Source organism: Labrus bergylta, chromosome 1, assembly GCF_963930695.1.
Source record: "Labrus bergylta chromosome 1, fLabBer1.1, whole genome shotgun sequence".
NCBI classification, from domain to species: Eukaryota; Metazoa; Chordata; class Actinopteri; order Labriformes; family Labridae; genus Labrus; species Labrus bergylta.
Window position 1 is genome coordinate 6247115 of NC_089195.1, and position 17444 is coordinate 6264558.

The window sequence follows — 17444 nt, forward strand, 5'->3', positions numbered from 1 at the left end:
ATGTGGGTATTATGCAGAGCTAATAGTGCATGTAGATATAACACAAATGATACTAAAAATGCCTCACATCACACACAAGAAGGATTTGGCCCTTCAGTAAAAGAATACTTCCGAGTATGCAAATGCCCACAAAAGAATTAGGGCTTAACAGATTTGACTCACTCAAACAATGGCAAGCGGCTCTTTTCCCAGGATGCAACTGTCCGTCAGTTTGCAGGATTAAGCCTCTGGGTTGTGACAATGTGTTGAATGAAAAGGGACAAAGAGACAGCTCCTTTATTACAAGGATATGACTATAAATGCTTCTCTTATTGTGCCTGACGAATGATTAAAGCCCTAGGAGAGAGGCGGAGAGGGGCTGAGGCTCCACACTGCCCCCTGTAGGAGAACCCTCCTCAATGCAGCTCTGTTTTTTGTGTGTGTGTTTTTTTGGCACTGTCTCCGTGTGGTAATTCGGCTTCTGGTAAAATGCTTTATGTGATGAAGAGTATAGGACTGAATATGTTTATAATTCCTTACATCATGTCTGGCTTTAAGTGCGCAGTCTATTTTCTAACTGTGATGAAACCAAAAGCAAGTTTACACACTGTAGCAGTAACTAGCAGTTTCACACTCCCTGACACACTTATCCACTGAATGAGAGAAATATTCATTGTTTGTGCTCAGTTTAGGCTCTTCATCACGACACTTATTGTGTTTAACTACGGGAGGAAACTGAAGTTGTATAAGATAAAAAAACAGGAAAACAAAAAGCACAGAGAAATGGTGAGTTTTAAATGTTATTTTAGGGGATGGAGTGGGATGTTGTCTGTTCTGCCCACAGGCAGTGTTGGGGTCTCTGTTGAACAGATGTCTCCTTATTGATCAGCATCTGTTAAGAGCACACAGGAGGGTGAAAAGGAGGGGGGGTTGATGGGATGTTAAGGCGGAGGGCAGACGAAGAAGGACTTTGTATTGTCCTCTCGAAATGCCTTCCTGTCTCTAAAGTTGAATCTGGAGTGAGGAGCCTCCCTGAAGCTGATCTACTGCTTCAATCTTAAATTTAAACAAATTCAAGTTATCGTATAACCTTTTTTGGAGGAGCAAGACTTTGATATCTATAACTGAAAGGATCAACTGAATATTCATTAAATCTTAATACTCATCTTAAGCACAGTATGTATATTTAGCCACCATGGGGCTCTCAATTAAAATAATAACAAAAGATGATGTCGAGGCTGGAAGGGAATCATGGGAGTGATTTTCTCTACCACTCCTCACTCCTCACTCCTCACTCCTCACTCCTCACTCCTCACTCCTCACTCCGATGGTCGGGGTCCAAGGTGACCGTAGTCAAGATGAATGGTTGAAACAGACCTGAGAGATAGAAAATGTTTAACAACGAGCTAATGCATCCAAGTATTAACATGATGTTTTTTACCCCAGCAGCACAGTATGACAGCTTTTCGAAGCATCTCTGCTTCCTTATGTATCAGTCTTTAACATAACATCCGATATGTTTATCATGCGCCTCGGTCTGTCATGGCAGCCACCGCAGCAAGTCACATACCGTAACGACTATAAAATACAAGATTTCTCTGGCTGTGATAACTGTTGAAAAAATGTAGGTAATTTAAGTATTCAACAACAATAAAATATGACAAAGGTCTAGTCAATTTTAGACCATGTTGCAGCCATTACAGCCTGTTTCATGGCAGCAGACTTAAAAAAAAAAAAAAGATTTCCAAAACTTTTTTTAATCTATTAAACAAATAGACCCCAAAATATGTCAAAATCAGCACAGGTTTCAAAATAAGAGAAAGTTTAGGATTTTACTTATTTTTCTGAACAAGATCCAAAAATATTACTTTGTATTAGTTATGAGGAACCTGCAGGGCCGAGGTTAAAGATAGACTGAAAGCACAGAAATGGAGGGAATACTTTTGCCAATTACAAACAAATAAATTAGCACTGACTAACTAAAAATCTTGATTAAAATAAAAGTTGGAGTATTTGTCTGCTTGTGTTTTTACCTGCCTACCTTCATCTAAAAAAATTAAATAATGAGTTTAAGTACAGAAGAGTAACAACGCTTAGTTGACTTATTTGTTGCAGGTTTGGCTTTGAACGCCTCTGTATGTGTGTGTGTGTGTGTGTGTGTGTGTGTGTGTGTGTGTGTGTGTGTGTGTGTGTGTGTGTGTGTGTGTGTGTGTGTGTGCGTGTGTGTGTGTGTGTGTGCGTGTGTGTGTATGTGTGTGTGTGTGTGTGTGTGTGTGTGTGTGTGTGTGTGTGTGTGTGTTTGTGTGTGTGAGAGAGCTAGATCCCTGACTGTCTTCTTATCAGGCCCAGCAGCAGCAGCTCCTCTACAGACCTGCAGCTCAGCACCCAATCACACTTCACACACTTGGCTAATAGTAAAATAAATTGTAGAGGAGTCAATTGCAACACAAGAGGAAATCCTAAATCTGATTCCTCTGATAAAATTAAACCCATAACACCACTATCAGTTATTAGACACTGAGATCGGTAATTAAGAACACAGATCAGTTTTTAAACAATTCGATTTTTTAATTCTTGATTTATTTTTGAGCTTGCCTTTATTCAGACAGGTCAGTGGATAGAATGGGACATCAGGGAGAAAGATTAGGAATGCAGGAATGGAGCCGCAGGTCAGACTTGTTCTAGGATCCGCTGCTTAGATGACTATAGCCTCCATACTGCCAGGCCGTCAGCGCCCCCAGTTATTTAATTCTGATCGGATTACAGAACCGCTCATCCTGGTGGTAGATGCAAGGTCAGCATTTCTTCAGCTGTTTGTCAGAACTGGTGAAATGTGAGTGCAGAAATAACAACATACAGAACACACACATACTGACCTACCAGTGAACAGCCATGACATTCTTACTGAGATAAACGAAATAAAATTCTCCATTAAATGAAGCTCAGCATCTTCCTGTCTTCTTTCATTCATTAGCCATCATTTATTCATATAGCTCCCTCTCCCTTTTTCTCCCCGTGTGATCAGCTGATTATGGGTGTTTATTCTCTTAAATCCTAAGCCAATAAGATTTAACAAGAACCTCAATTGACCAAACGTCCCCATGATAACAGTAAACCACTTCCTATAACACATAATCGTTAGATAGTGTTACATGATACAATAGGATATTTGTAAATTCCAAGCTGAATGCAATGCTCACTAGACAACAATTCATCAAAAGTTAATTTTATCATGTTTTTTATCTTGAAATATGACCTACTGTCCCTTTGAAATGTGAACTGACAGTTTTTGATCACTTTCCTAAATGTACACAATTGCCACCCTGAGAACACAATATAGTGCAGCATTACACCGGCATGTTAGCTTCTCACCCACAGCATGAACATTTTATTATCTAGATTACTACTTCATCGTTCCATATTCATCTGTGAGACTTATTGTTTGTTCCTGATGAGTGGCAAACATAGTAAACCTTGAACAGACCTCTAAAGACCACCTACCCTGCTGCTGCAGTTCAGCAGAGGCTCATTAGGCTCTGACTCTGGAGACAGGTCTGCTGAGGCTCTAACAGAGCAGATCGCTGCTTTTCTTCATCTGTGGTCTGAAACATGCAGAGCCTGGTGGCCTTGGACTGCACACAGCGAGACACACATTGCTGCTGCCTCACATTGAGACAACAGGACAAAGAGACCTGAAGGACAGACTGAAGGTGACTCACAACAACCATCAGATCTCTGTAAAGTTCAACACCACAACAGTCCTCAATCCTCTGAAGCAAAACCTTACATTTTCAAGAAAAGCCTCTTATAATGTAAAATGTATTGTATGGGTGAAATTAGACAAAGATTAGGAATTGTGGACCAAAGGAACATATTTATAATTCTAAGGAACAGTAAGACCCCACACTTGTTCAATTAAGCTGATCATCTATCTGATTGATCTGAACTGCACGTATTGTGATTGCATGAGAACCTGTAGACCTTCAAGTGTGTTAAGTTAGAATATTGACCTGCAGGTTGACCTGCTTACTGATAACTTACCTGTTAGGGGGACATTTAAGTAAATTCAACATCAAAAGCTAAGCAAGGATCCTGTTCATTAACATTAAAATAATTGCAATAGCTTAGCAAAATATTATTCCACAGGGGTTCCCCTCCCTACAGATTATACATGTATGTGCAGGGTACTGTTAGAGAGATGGTGAACCTTAAGGCAAACAACAAATGCACATCTTGGACCAAAACGTGGACCTCCGCATGTTGTTGCAGAAAGCTCTTAAGGGAGCTTCCCAGTGGGCAGTCTTTATCGAGGACTCCGAAGAACTATTTTATCTGGAAAAATATGATTTATATAAAAAATATTCCTCCTTTTGCAATATTGATCAAGAGCATATATGGGATTATTTTTTTATGAAATCTGTCTTTTTGATTAAGATATATCTTCTGAGTGATGTTGAAATGTGTTTATAAGTTTACCAGGCTCTGATTAACATGATCAGGGCCATCCTCTGGGAGGAATGAAAATCTACTGGAATAATTGGTGGGAAAATTACGCTGATTTGAAATATTAAAGGTCTCATTAAATGTTTGTCATTTACTCTAACAGTCAATTGAAACTTGTTAAAGACAATACTTTAATTACACAAATAAAGAGGATCCTAACTTCTTTTTCCTGATTTTTTGTAAATCCATGTGATTCGAAAAGCAAATTTACTGCAGTAACAGTAGATTTTGGTTGCAGAAAGTTCTTCTTCATAGATCTAAAACTATGTTAAATGTTTAGTTCTTGAAACAAGGATGTTTTTTTTTTCTTTAAATGGTTTAATTAAAAAAAGATGTTTGGTTATTATACCAAAAGACTTTTGAAAAGAGACAAATAATCAATTTTAAGAAGAACAAAGATGACACATTACAGTAATAAGCTCATTATAATATTTATGATTTAAGCTGTTTTTTATTCTATGCTTTTAAGAGTTGGTCCATCATCATAGGACTTCTAGTGCAAAAAAGTAAACCACAGATATGCACACACACACACACCTGCCTATATTGGTGACTACAGTAACAGGAGCTAGGTGGGAGAGAGAATTATGGGAAGAGAATGCTGCCCAGCAGGTGAAGCTCAGCATGGATGGTGACATGGGGAGCATCAGAGGAAGAGGAGGAGCGACCTCTTTGACCTTAGGCAGCCTGCAGAGGGAGGAAGCTGAGCCTTGACCCCACCACTATCACCATTATTGGTTTTGTTTTATTCAGTCATTTTCTTTTCTTTTTCTTTAATTCAAACCATCTATTAAATGAGTTGGGATGCTAATTTTTCCAGCTGAAAACAGACTATATATTCAATGTAGCTACTTGAAGGATTAAACAGCTGATGCCATTCAGAAAATTGTCTTTCATTCATAGCCTCTGTATAAAATGGACAAAGCCATCTTGACGCCGTCTGTTGGTTTGGCCAATTTTGTATTTCACTAAAAGTGCACATATTTTCCCATTTTTAACTTGAAAAAGTGAGGAGTTTTTCTAAGATAAATATTCCAAATATTGATTATTAACGTTCATCCATACTTCAACATTACTCTCAACTAGCTAATAGGGCGCCACAGGAATGAGTCCTAAAACCCTAAAGTCCTAAAAGTTAGCATTTGAGCGCCAAAGTCAATGGGGATTTTGAACGAGTTTGTGGTTAGAAGCCTGAAATAAGGTCTGTGGTTGACACAAGCAGAAGAGATGTTCACGTTTTGTTAGACGACATAAACTACGTTAGGTTATACCCCCTAGTGAAGTTTGAAGTTTTTACGTGTCCAAGGCGGTTTGCTAACAAGTGGCTAAATGTGACTACTAGTTGTCGGGGACATTTAAACGTCATCACGCCAGACACAAACGCCGGTAACTTTTAATAAACAATTTATTAAGCTACGGTTTCACTAGCTTGTCAAAACCGCTGATTGGCTTATCGGAGATCATCTAATGCATAACAGTAGAAACGTCAATATAGGCAAATCCTCAATAGACCCCATGACGATGCTACTTCTGGGTTAGCCTACAAAAATAGGTCATTCGGTTTGTTCTCTATATTAGAGAGTTGACTGTCCTGATGTAAAAGTTCATAGTGTGGAAAGGCACTCTAAACTGAAAGTCTGAGGCACTCTGATGCAGTATGAAAATCATTTTATTACTGGGACGTGTCTATGCGTTTCCACTCAACTGAGTCATTACTCTCAACTTATTGGGAGCGACATCACTCATTGGTTTATCAAAGGACGTAACAAAGCTCAACCATGGCGTTCATCATCTCAGAATGAGATCTATCTGTGCTGTATACTGTTAGGACCTACTGTTTAGTAGGCGCGCACAGTAGGCCGATATTTGCCTAATGTTATTGACACTTCAGCTCAGATGTGATATGCACAATGGCTCAATAAATAATACAAAACTTCACATTGCATGTAAACAATTTAAGAACTTAACATTTGAAAGTCGCGTTACCTAAACCAGCCGCATCCATCCTCGTTATTTTTTTTCCCCATCCTTGTTTTTTTTTTTTATTTGGAGGCGCATTTGAAGTGATGTTTTACATTTCATTTCCCACAGCATTGTGGGTGTTAAAATACAATTCAATTCCTGAAAGGATGCATCCAAACTATACTGCACAAAACCAGAAAGTTAGTATCCATGCTGAAATGTTCAGTATACTGAGGTGGACCCAAAAAGTGCCCACTGAAAAGTCTGCACTCCTTACTGAACTGTGGCTTCTCGGAAAGGGCCACTGTCCAGGTCGATCTGCTCTGTTCAGCTTAATGCAGCGGGCTCCTTCAAAATAAACACCTGTATTTGGAGCAGAGTGGCGCTGCTTGCACGCTCCAGAGACGGTGCATGCCAGATCGTGTACACAATCATTCGCTGACCAACAATGTACCAACATTGTTCCCTCTTGGGTCAACATGAAACCTTTCTACTGGCATAAGGATTGTCTAAGACAGTTTGAACTATGTTTCAAAATCTTAACAGGACAAACTTCAGCTCATTTCTCTCCCTAAAAATGAGAAAGTGTGAAGTGGGATATTAGAGGAAAAGAAAGAAATAAGCAGATGTTCAAGCTTTTGAAATTGTAACATGTGCTGAGACTGTTTATCATAAAATTGGTTTGCCTTTTTCAAAGCTATCTGTTGTGTGTTTTGTTTTTAAATACAAAACTTATTTACCTGAAACAAATATTTATTTTAATAATTTATTGGAGATATTATTATTCAATCATTTTATTATCCTCTAGTTCCTCTAGTTCATAACTAACATTGTTGTGCCCACCTACAGATATAGATACCATTATAGACTCCTTTAATATATGTGTTACACTGACTCGTATCAAAAGTTAGACATTATGCTGTTCCAAACCTAAGAAAGGCCTTGTTAATTTAGCTTGGAAAATGAGCAGCGTTTCATAAAGCAGAGTCAGGTCAGCAGACTCCCATGTGACAGCACACCGCCTGGATTAGCTGCTGTAAGCCTATTTAAGAGGTTTGGACTAGGTGGGCCAGCACAGACTACATGTCACTCCCTGCACACAGCCACACAGGGTGGCTTTCCTGGATCTGAGAGGTCACAGGTCTTCAACAGACCTAGATCTCTGCTGGAGTGTCCTTGAGCCACACAGACGCTTAAATTCCTGAATTTAAATGTTGCTTTACTAACGCAGAAAATTCAAACAGTAAAATACAAAAAGAAAACCTATTTCTTTCCATTTCTCTTGAGTTACAGCATGAGGTTGAACCAGGAAAAACTCTTAGCCTTAATACAATGAAAATGAAGAAATAAGCTATTGATACCTAAACAGTTTTTGTACCATGCTGTAAACGTGCCTATTTCTACTGGGAACATTGGCATTTAGATGTGGGTCCTAATGGAGATTCACTTCCACAATGGCGTCATTTTTCCAACTAGGTACTATAGGTGTAACATTGGTTGTAATGAGCTGTCCCATAAACAACCAATACGTATGTTTGTGTTTAGTGGTGACAATATCGATTTGGCAATACTTCATTTAAAGCCAAGGAACAGCAGCCAGGCCTATATAAAAGCATTTCACTGTCTCAATTAAAACTTGTTCAATTTTAGTGCCGTGACACAAAACTTTGCGATTCTCGGTAGGCTTAGAAAACACCCTCATAGTCCCTTAGACAAAATATCTAAGACAGTCAGGAAATGCTGTTATGTTGTGATTTTTATTCAACAAGATAACAAACAGTAGCCAACAGTATCAGAGCAAACAGAAATTAAACAAAATAAAAAGATTTTAATGTGTCGAGTTTAGGTACTGTCAAGAACCACAGCTCCGAGGCCAAAATCTGTTCACATCTTCTTGCCCTCCTGCGGCTCTGTGTAGCCGTCCGGCTGCAGCAGTGGGCTGAACCGCAGGAGCGGCAGGTCAACAGGGGGGAGGCACTCCTTCACTTGAGGCCAACCCTCCCTGAAGCTCCAGGCAGGCGGGGGAGGAGGCAGAGGTGTCAGGTCAGGGTCACCTTCATGACGGTGATGGTTGTTGTTGTTGTTGTTGGGGTCATGATGAGAGATGTTGCTGTGGCAACGGATAAGAAAAGCCCCCTGGTGGTGACGGTGGTAGAGCGTGCCGGCCGCCCCCAACAGCAACAGGATGAGGCAGCTGAGCAGGAAGGAGAGCACGTAGACAACTTTAGTCTCAGAGGACAGACCTGAGCTGCAACCTGCACAAACACAACAGGGTATGAGAAGACGTTTACATTGGGATGTTTTATGTTGTTCAGGTTTAAATTAAACACAATGGTTGCTTTTTTAATTCATCACAATCAATCAAAAAGCTGCGGCTGTCTGAGGAGCAGAGTGAACAAAACAAAAACTGCTCCAGCTACTCTGATGAGACATTTAAAAGGTTACCACGGTATTTTTAAACCAAGGCCCCCTTTTTACAAATTTAGGGTTCAACTGACCAACAGGTACAAAACGTTTTGGACTTGCTGCAGTAAATTACTTAAGCCTGCTGAATGGCAAACGTCTGTATTGGATGCAACACAATCCTGTGAGGAAATCACATCTAATCAAAGTCCATCAACTTTCACAGGCTCTGATTATTTTTAATGTCTTATACTATTAACATAGGATCCCTACAGAAAAAAGGCCACCAGACTCCATTTACAAAAACAGTCATTTTACATTGCAAAACATAAGTTTACTGGTCTGCATCTGCCTTTATTGGTTATGTTTTGGCGGTTATTGTGTGTCAGACATATATCGTGTTAACATTTTAAAACACTTAAGTCAATAACACAAACATATTACGTATTTTCATTGGTCAAATTAACCAACGAAGATTCAGTTGTAGTCATTACAGTGTGTTTCACTGACACTGACTGACTCTATTTGGGTAAATTCAAAACTTGTGCCTTTTTGTTATTTTGACCCCAGAAAACCCAAAAAATAAGGCCCAGGTTACAAAATGACTGAGCACCCGTACCTGCTTCCTTCACATCTGCACAGACAGATCCTCCTGTTCCAACGCGGGATGCATCCCTAAAGCCGGACCTGCAGCGGCATTCATATGTACCAAAGTGGTTCTTACAGTCTGCATTAACGTCACACATGACCAGCTGAGTCCCACACTCATTTACATCTGAAACACATGTTGAAAGAAATACAGAGAGACCACATATTTGTATACAGAAATTTCTACGGTATCTTACAGTGATCCAGCTTTCTGAGCCCTCGCCTAGAAATGCAATGCATTCATACACTTACATTTACATGTAAATGCATGTGTATATATTAAACTGACATTTCAATTTAAATGCATGTGTATGCTATATTGTTTAAGATTTAAGGATTAAGCTGGATTCAGACAGTCCTTTTGTTTGGGTCGATGTTTCTTAATTATACAATCGTTCTCGTTCAATGGAGTAAAATCTGCATACCTGCAATCGACATGGACATGATGACTCCAATCTCTGCTCTCCCTCTGATGTTGATGGGTGTGGTGGTGAGTTGCTGCAGAGAGTCGACTGCCCTGCGCAGCTGAAGATCCCCTGGTCTCTGTCTGATCTGCAGCCAGAGGATGCACAGCGCCCCAACACTTATCCTGCACATACACAGATGTAATATATTTGAATTTCAAAACTAACATTTAGGAGAAAAACTAACGCTGCTTCAGGTCAAATTTAAGCGGGATGGGAAACTTTTTTCACAAAAACATTTATTCATGATTTCTCTTTTCTTGCATCTCTCATCACATCTTAAGTGAGAGGTAACTACTGAAGGAAAGAGGAACATTGGGCACCCACCTTTTTACTCTTTTAAAAGAGACAGACAGCAGTGAGTGCAGAGCCTCCAGCTTCTTGATGACCTACGCAAAAAAAAATAATATCCAGCTTAAAACTTGATCCATTGAATGCAGCACCTTTGATGTATTTTCATCCCCCTACCAGAGCCTTTATTGGTTGCTGGAGGGACATGGACAGCTTCTCCGAAGACTCCTCCAAGTCCTGCTGAAAATGTACTTCAACAGCCACCTCAAACAGGTGATCTGTCAGAGTACCAATACGAAGAATCAACAGCTATACACTGAAAACTGCCGTGTGATCAACATTACAAGCCTATAGAAATATATTAACAGGGACATTTTAAAATACTTTAACAACCCATGTATTTACATTTAATTATTACCATTAGTGAAATGTGTGTTTCATTTGCATACCACAGACTTTTGGGATTGAAGTTTATTCTGGGCATATTGAAAGGTCTTGTTAAGTGCAAACAGTCAAAAAAGACTCACCACCAGGAAGATGTGCTATTTCAGAGTGATTTCTACTGTTGTCTACAGGACAGAAACACAAAGACAAACACATTAAAGACTATTCGTAAATCTGCTTTCTATGTTGACAAAGGCTTTGGGGTACACCGATGTTGACCAATGTGTAATGTCCCAAAAAGAAATAAACCAAGCAGAGAAATGGCTTGGGTTTCCAAACTAATACAAACCTCATAAATATTTTTGATGTACTCACAGTTTCCTCTGTGGTCGGACAGCTGCTCCACCATGTTTGGGTGACGGTGAGTGGGCTCAGGCTCCTCTGGTTCTGGTCCCTCAGAGGGAGGAGGGGGCTGGTCCAAGGCCACACTGACCACCTTCCTGTTCTCCTCCTCGGACACTGCAGCTTCTTCTGGCTGTTTTGAATCTGTCTCAATATTCATCTGTATCGTTGTTGGTGTTCGGGTGGGCTGACTGATTTGGTTGTGCTGTGAAGACTCAGCCGGTTCAGACTGGTCTGAAGAGTCAGCACCTCGTCCTGATCTTGAGCTCTCCTGTGTGGATGTCAGCACTGTAGGCCCGGCTGTGATCGGATGTATGTGGCTGTAGTTCACCAAGGCCCGCTGCTGATGTTCATCCACCTGAGTAAATGATAAAGGCTGAAATAAAAGAAAAAGACCATTTTAAAAAAAATACTCTGACATATTTATAGCAGACAAAAAGAAAATGCTAAACCATAGATTCAGCAAAAGCTAAAAAAGAAAAGTTAATTGGAGATTGATTTATGATTAAATAAATAAAAAATCCAAGTGAGTATTGGGTCATATGCCAACTGCTGCAACCTTTAAATTGTATTGGTATTTGTCAATACATATTTCCCACCTCATTGTCTGTCTGCTCCTTTTCCTCCCAGGGCAGCTCAGGCGTCATGTCTGCATGTTGATCATAATAATCATAAATCTGATCTGGATTTACTCTTTGAGAATAATCTTGTGAATCCGACTCCACATGTTCTCGGTTCATTTCAAATTCATTGGCTCCGGCAGACGGTTCTAACTTCCTGTTTCTCAGCGTGAACTCCTGCAGCGGGTCGTAAAACACCGGTGGTCCAAACGCCTGGTAGCGTCCGGTGAAGCCCCTGTAGGGTGAGCCGGGTCGACCCCCAATCAGCAGGACCACATACAGAGTGTTTGAGAATGACGTGAACTTGGCTTCCTTCCAACACTTCTGCAGGACTTTGTGACCTGGAAAGAGTCCGACGGGCTCATCCACGTGGACCTGGTCCTGTTTGAGGTGGCAGGTGTCATCGGGGGTCAGGTCCTCCAGGTGCAGATGGATCCTCTTCCCAGGATCCACCTTAATGGTCCAGTTGCACCACAGAGGCGGGTTGGAGCAGAGGTAGTCTGGGGAGAAGAACTCGCCGCTGTAGCCTTGCAGCATCTGGTGGCAGCTCCGCAGGGCGAAGAACGCACCACCTTCAGCTTCAGGGCCCTCTGAGGAGGAAACAGTGACAAACCCTTTACAGCTTTGTAAATAAAAACACTTTTAGTATTGTCATACCAACTTTTTCTCAAAAGATCTCTAACATTTGTGTTACTTTACAACTCTCCAGTCAGTCAGTTTCATTTCAGCACAGTACAGAAAAAAAAAAAAAAACACATGCAGGGATGGGTTTAAAAAAAAAAAAACTAGAAATAATCATGGACAATTTCGAAGGAAAGAGCAACATTTTACACTGGGGTAAAAAAAAAAAAACACCCCATCCAATTTTGCTCAACATTATTTAAAAAAGAAAAAACACACCACAGACTATAACAAGAATAACCACATGACTAACTATGATTTTAAAACCACACATTGATTTTTTTGTTGTTGTTGCTAATTATATCTTGTTTATTTAGACTGGAACAGGTAGGTCGCCCCCTGCTGTCCACTATAAAGTATGCATGTTTAAGGCACTTATGCATTGGTCTGGAATCTAACTAGAATCAACAGAAAGGGAATTTAATGCATAACTTTTAAACGTTAACCAGGGGAAACATTGAACATCTACTCATGTTAACCATATAAGTCAAAGCACAGATTCACTTGATTTCAACATGTAAGTGGTTTGAATGAATGCTTGTAATATTTTTACAATAAAGCTCAGTATAGTGAATATGTTCCCTGGATATTCAAAATCAGCCTCATCTGTCCTAAACTTGTCATTTAGGTTCTATCATCCTGACCCTGACTGTCAAAGAGACAAGAGGAGTCACGTTCACATTTAAATAAGACAAGGCATGACGCTCACCTGGAGACGTGTTGTCTTCTTCACTGTGCATCTACAAACACAACAATGAAATCACAGAATTACTGTCAAACCACTTTTATAACTCAACAACATCATCAATGCAAAGCCGGCTCATTTTGTTGTTCTGTAAATTCTTACCTGGGAATTACAGTGTTTCCAAAATATCAGCAGGAATATGAGCAGCTGAATTTTAAAGCCATAGTTTTTCCTTTGTTGCATTTTACTGCCAAAACGTTGTGTTTTTAAGTATTATAATTGTGTTAAAGACCTTAAGTCCAGTTAATCCTCACAGCTTCACATAAACTGTGTTTTCGTTTTCTGTGTGAGCAGCTGAACTTCATTAATGAACTGATTGAGTTTCTTTTCACTGGCTGTAAGTATCAGGTTTGTCCATCAGAGGTCACTGTTGTATCTTAAATTTTGTCTCTTCATTTAACCATCTTAATTAAGTTTACAATATTTTAATAGTACATTGTTTAGCTTAAACCCCACATTTAACTTTTTACCTGTATTGAATATTGTTGTAAAAAAGAACAAATGAGACAAAGAATATCAACAACAGGTCATTTCTACACATCTACATCAACATCTCTGTTAATCTAGAAAAGGTCTGTTTATAATGAAAATCTGATGGATGTTGCATAATAAAAAAATATTTCTCATTTAAGTGCCATTAATAACATAAGAAGCAACCCTAGAATATAACTTAGTTAATTTTTATCAAAACTTAATTTATGAAAACCAAAAAAAGTATTTTTTTTTATGCTGAGCAAAAGAACCGAAAGAACCTGAATCTGTTTCATGTGAGCCATGCTCAAATGAAAGCTCATTTAAATATACATATATAATATGCCCACACACATACAAAAGAAACCTGATAACTGCCCGGTTTCAGCCACAACTTAGCTTAAAAAAGAAAAAACAAAAGAAAACAAAGACAACTCATGAACAGTTAGTTTAATGCAATTTTTTAAAGGAGAAAATCCACTCCTGTGTTCTGACGCTCTGCACAGAAACTGTTGGATCATCGGGAGCTGGATGTCTGTTTACACAGTGAGAGTATTAATTTAGATAAGAGGTTATCCTAATATCTGTGTTTTCAGCTGGTGGATATAAAAGGAGAGTACAGCATTGTAAACTTCAAATGAATTGAAATTGAAGGTACTGCTTCATGTGGTGTTGTGGAAGAATACACAAGAATACAGCATACAGTATATCCAATTATTATCACTCAGTCTCCATTTGTACCAACCTCTAAGTCTGATGCGCATTGTTGAAAGATCAGAAAGAACTAGAAATTGCATTTACCTGCGGAAAATGCGTGTGAATGCTGACGGCTGAAATGTTTTGCAAAACACTGCTGAATGAAGAAGAATCAGCAGAAGATGATGAAGAAAAAGTAGGAGAAGTAGAAGATTAGGAGTAAAAGTAGGGAAGAAACACAGAGACTAAAAATACACAGGGGAATGAGACACAGCTGAGACTAACGAGCCACAGGTGAGGACAATCAGGGCAATCACACAGAGGGAGACAATGAGAAAAAAGGGGAACATGTCTCCCTATTGGGTGCTCATTTCAAGGGCTTAAATTAAGAGTTGGGGGCTAAACGATGATTTTGTGAGCAAGAGGACAAATGGCCGAACGCGTCGATGTGATTTTCATGTCTGGGGTCCAAGAAATGTGGAAACCACAGCGATTTGAAAAGTTAGTCCCAAGAGGTGTGGTCAGTGGAGTCAGGCCTAAGTTTAACATTAGCCCAGATGGAGATTTCTCTGGACCGCCTGCCGCTTTGAAGCTCACAGTGGAAAAAGCCTTTCTCCAAATGTCCTGAGAACTCAATATGTCAGAGAGGACAAGTTTTCCTACATTTTGAGGGTAAATTTATGTGTGTGGGGCGAAGATTGTGGTCAGGAGAGCAATTTGTTCGGGAGATTTTGAAACTATTTCAGAACTTTGTCGCACTCTACTGATGATGTCACTCACTCTAAAACGTGAGAAAAGTTCAAAACTTCACCCAACAGTTGGAGGTACAGTTTGAAAAGTATAAAAGGTAGCAAGACAAGTGAAAGTGATATGAATAGAGGACAAGTGTGTGAACATTTTAAAGCAAAAATGGAGTCTCTAGGCAGAACACAGCCAGAGTTATGTAAAAAGTGTAAAAACGTGAAAAAGTTGAAAATTTCCCCATTCATTTCAATGGGGCCAAATTTTGGACAAAAACTTAAATAACTTAGTAGTAGTAAATAAAAGTAGTAGAAACTACAAAAGTCATAGCCATCATGTCCCGAAGAAGCCGGATAGTTTGATACTTGAATGGTGGACGTAGCACAAACGCTCTCGAGGAGAAGCGGGCCAAAAAACGCACGGAAGTAGAATAATAATAATTTTTTTTGCAGTAGAATAACAATAGTGTAACAATTAGTGTGAATGCTTTCAGCATTCACACTAATTATGCAATTGCTGAATTAGTTTTAACTATATTTGTGTTTTTTTCTTTTATTACCCTTTAATCCATTTATTATTAATCCATATATCATGTAATCATAACTGCTTTCATTGCTTTTACATATACCATTAATCATGCATGCATTCATTATATAACCCTGTACCTGTAGTGATATAACCCTATATTTGATAAGGCCTGTGCACCTGTGAGGTCAGGGAGAGTGCACCATAACTTGAGCAAAACCCACAAATGATTTTGTGATCACCTGTGAGTGTATAACGCTTCTGTGAATCGGCATTGCTGAGGTTTTTCAAGGTCCCGAACAAAGACACAGTTTGGCTATAAAAAGAATGCGGAGAAGCTGATCAGCAGGCTTTAATAATATTAATAATTTATACTTTATTGATCCCGCGAGGGGAAATTCATTTTTTTTTTGTTGCTCTTGCTAAAGGCTTCACCTCATTCTGACTTTTTGGGACTTAGTCTCTGAGACCAAAACCTTTGAAAAACCTCAAGTGTCCACACACTCGGGTTTAAACTTTTGATTTTACATTTCTATATTTTTACATTTACTGATTTGAATTTTAAAAAGACTTTGTCAGATTTTTACCTTTTGAAGTTTTTTCAATACATTTTCTGAATCCTTTTGAAAAGATTTTCGACTGACTCTTTTATAGAGGTTAGTTGTCCACTTAAGTAGGCAATTTTTCTCTGAAAAAAGCCACCCACACCACAAGGGCTCGAGCCTCTCTTAAGGACGCCGTGTGGACCTCGGGAGGTAAGTATAAGCAGGCACACCACGACACACATCTACTGACTTTAACTTCACACCTCACACTAAATCAAGGATTATACTTGAATCTAATAATTCTAGAAATTAATGTAAGACAGTTAATCCTAGGGCTAAGCGTTTATATAAGTCTTCCCTTCTCAAAAGGGTGTTAGCGGAGTAATTTTATATAGCTCCAGTACTAGGAAAGAGTAGACTAGTTAACTAATGAGTGGTGAGCTTCCGTTAGCTATAGGTAAAGTTATTCACCCCTTTATATCAGGGTAAGCCAATCACAGGCAGAGTGAGGAGAATAAATCAAGCTGGCAGCACCACTTTAAAATAGCTTTCCTTCCTCATTATGATGATTTACTGTTTAAAAAAACAAACTTTGTGCTTGTTGTGTGTTTGAAAAGCGGCCCTAAGTTCAAGACAAGTGAGCAATGGAGTTAAGAGGCCCAACTCTTGCTGAGTCTCTCTGTCTAGCTAAAAGGCTGCACATTTGTGACATTTAAATGGGAAAAGGCAGATTAGGGCACAGCTGCCTGTATGACAGTAGTAACGGGCTATAGCTTATATCACATCAATACGAATACTACAAATGCTTCCTGCTATCTGGTTAGCTGAGCAGCTCAGGTGGAATGTAAAACTCACAAACTCACTGACACAACCGGAGGATTCAAAATGAAAAAGTGCAAATGTGTCAGGAATGTCATTTCTTTGTTGTTTGTTTCTTGTGACAATAAAATGAACAGTGAATACATTTGAAGAGTAACAGATTGCAAAACTGATGTGTCATGTTACTCGTTATATCCGATGCTGATAAGAATTAAGAGCATTCTTGTGTAGCTGTCTCACCCTTACTTTGGGCCAGTACTGTTGCAAAATCTCTGCAAATCTACACCTCTTCTGTGATGGATGTCAATTTCATATTGATCCTTACTCCCTAAAGGTTTGTACGGTTTGTAGCACAGTGGGTTTATCCTTTGCTGGACGGGCTGAAAAAAATAAAACAATCGGTGGTAAGTTAAGAGTATTAGGCACCACTACACCACATGTGATTAAATGCTTATCAAAGTGCAAAGTGCAAAAACAAGGTTAGACTTTTATTAAAAGTTTATATGAACATAACAGAAAGGATCCCTGCATATAGCTTGACCTTTTTGTTTTTTAAACCAGAAAC

At 39.2% G+C, this 17444-nt stretch overlaps 1 protein-coding gene across 2 annotated transcripts; it reads right to left on the reverse strand.

The window, feature by feature from the left end:
- Positions 1-8182: 8182 nt before the first annotated feature.
- Positions 8183-17219, reverse strand: zgc:66455 (uncharacterized protein LOC393502 homolog). 2 transcript variants are annotated; one of them, XM_020639649.3, is made up of 10 exons: positions 13185-17219; positions 13047-13077; positions 11636-12246; positions 11010-11412; positions 10778-10819; positions 10428-10528; positions 10287-10348; positions 9921-10084; positions 9467-9622; positions 8183-8699 (listed from the first exon to the last, which is right to left on the reverse strand). In XM_020639649.3, exons 1-10 carry the CDS (start codon positions 13263-13265, stop codon positions 8329-8331), a joined length of 2022 nt encoding a protein of 673 aa, XP_020495305.2. In that variant the 5' UTR covers positions 13266-17219; the 3' UTR covers positions 8183-8328. The 2 variants fall into 2 exon arrangements, with proteins under 2 accessions (XP_020495305.2, XP_020495306.2); XM_020639650.3 differs by having other exon boundaries at positions 8347-8638.
- Between the last annotated feature and the right edge of the window lie 225 nt (positions 17220-17444).

Excerpts from the sequence above, each read along its gene's own strand:
- zgc:66455 (XM_020639649.3), bottom strand. The coding sequence starts at position 13,265 with ATGCAACAAAGGAAAAACTATGGCTTTAAAATTCAGCTGCTCATATTC. Across the intron at positions 11,413-11,635 it reads AGGAGCAGACAGACAATGAG|CCTTTATCATTTACTCAGGT; the intron begins GTGGGAAATATG and ends CTTTTATTTCAG. Across the intron at positions 8,700-9,466 it reads TGCAGATGTGAAGGAAGCAG|GTTGCAGCTCAGGTCTGTCC; the intron begins GTACGGGTGCTC and ends GTGTTTGTGCAG.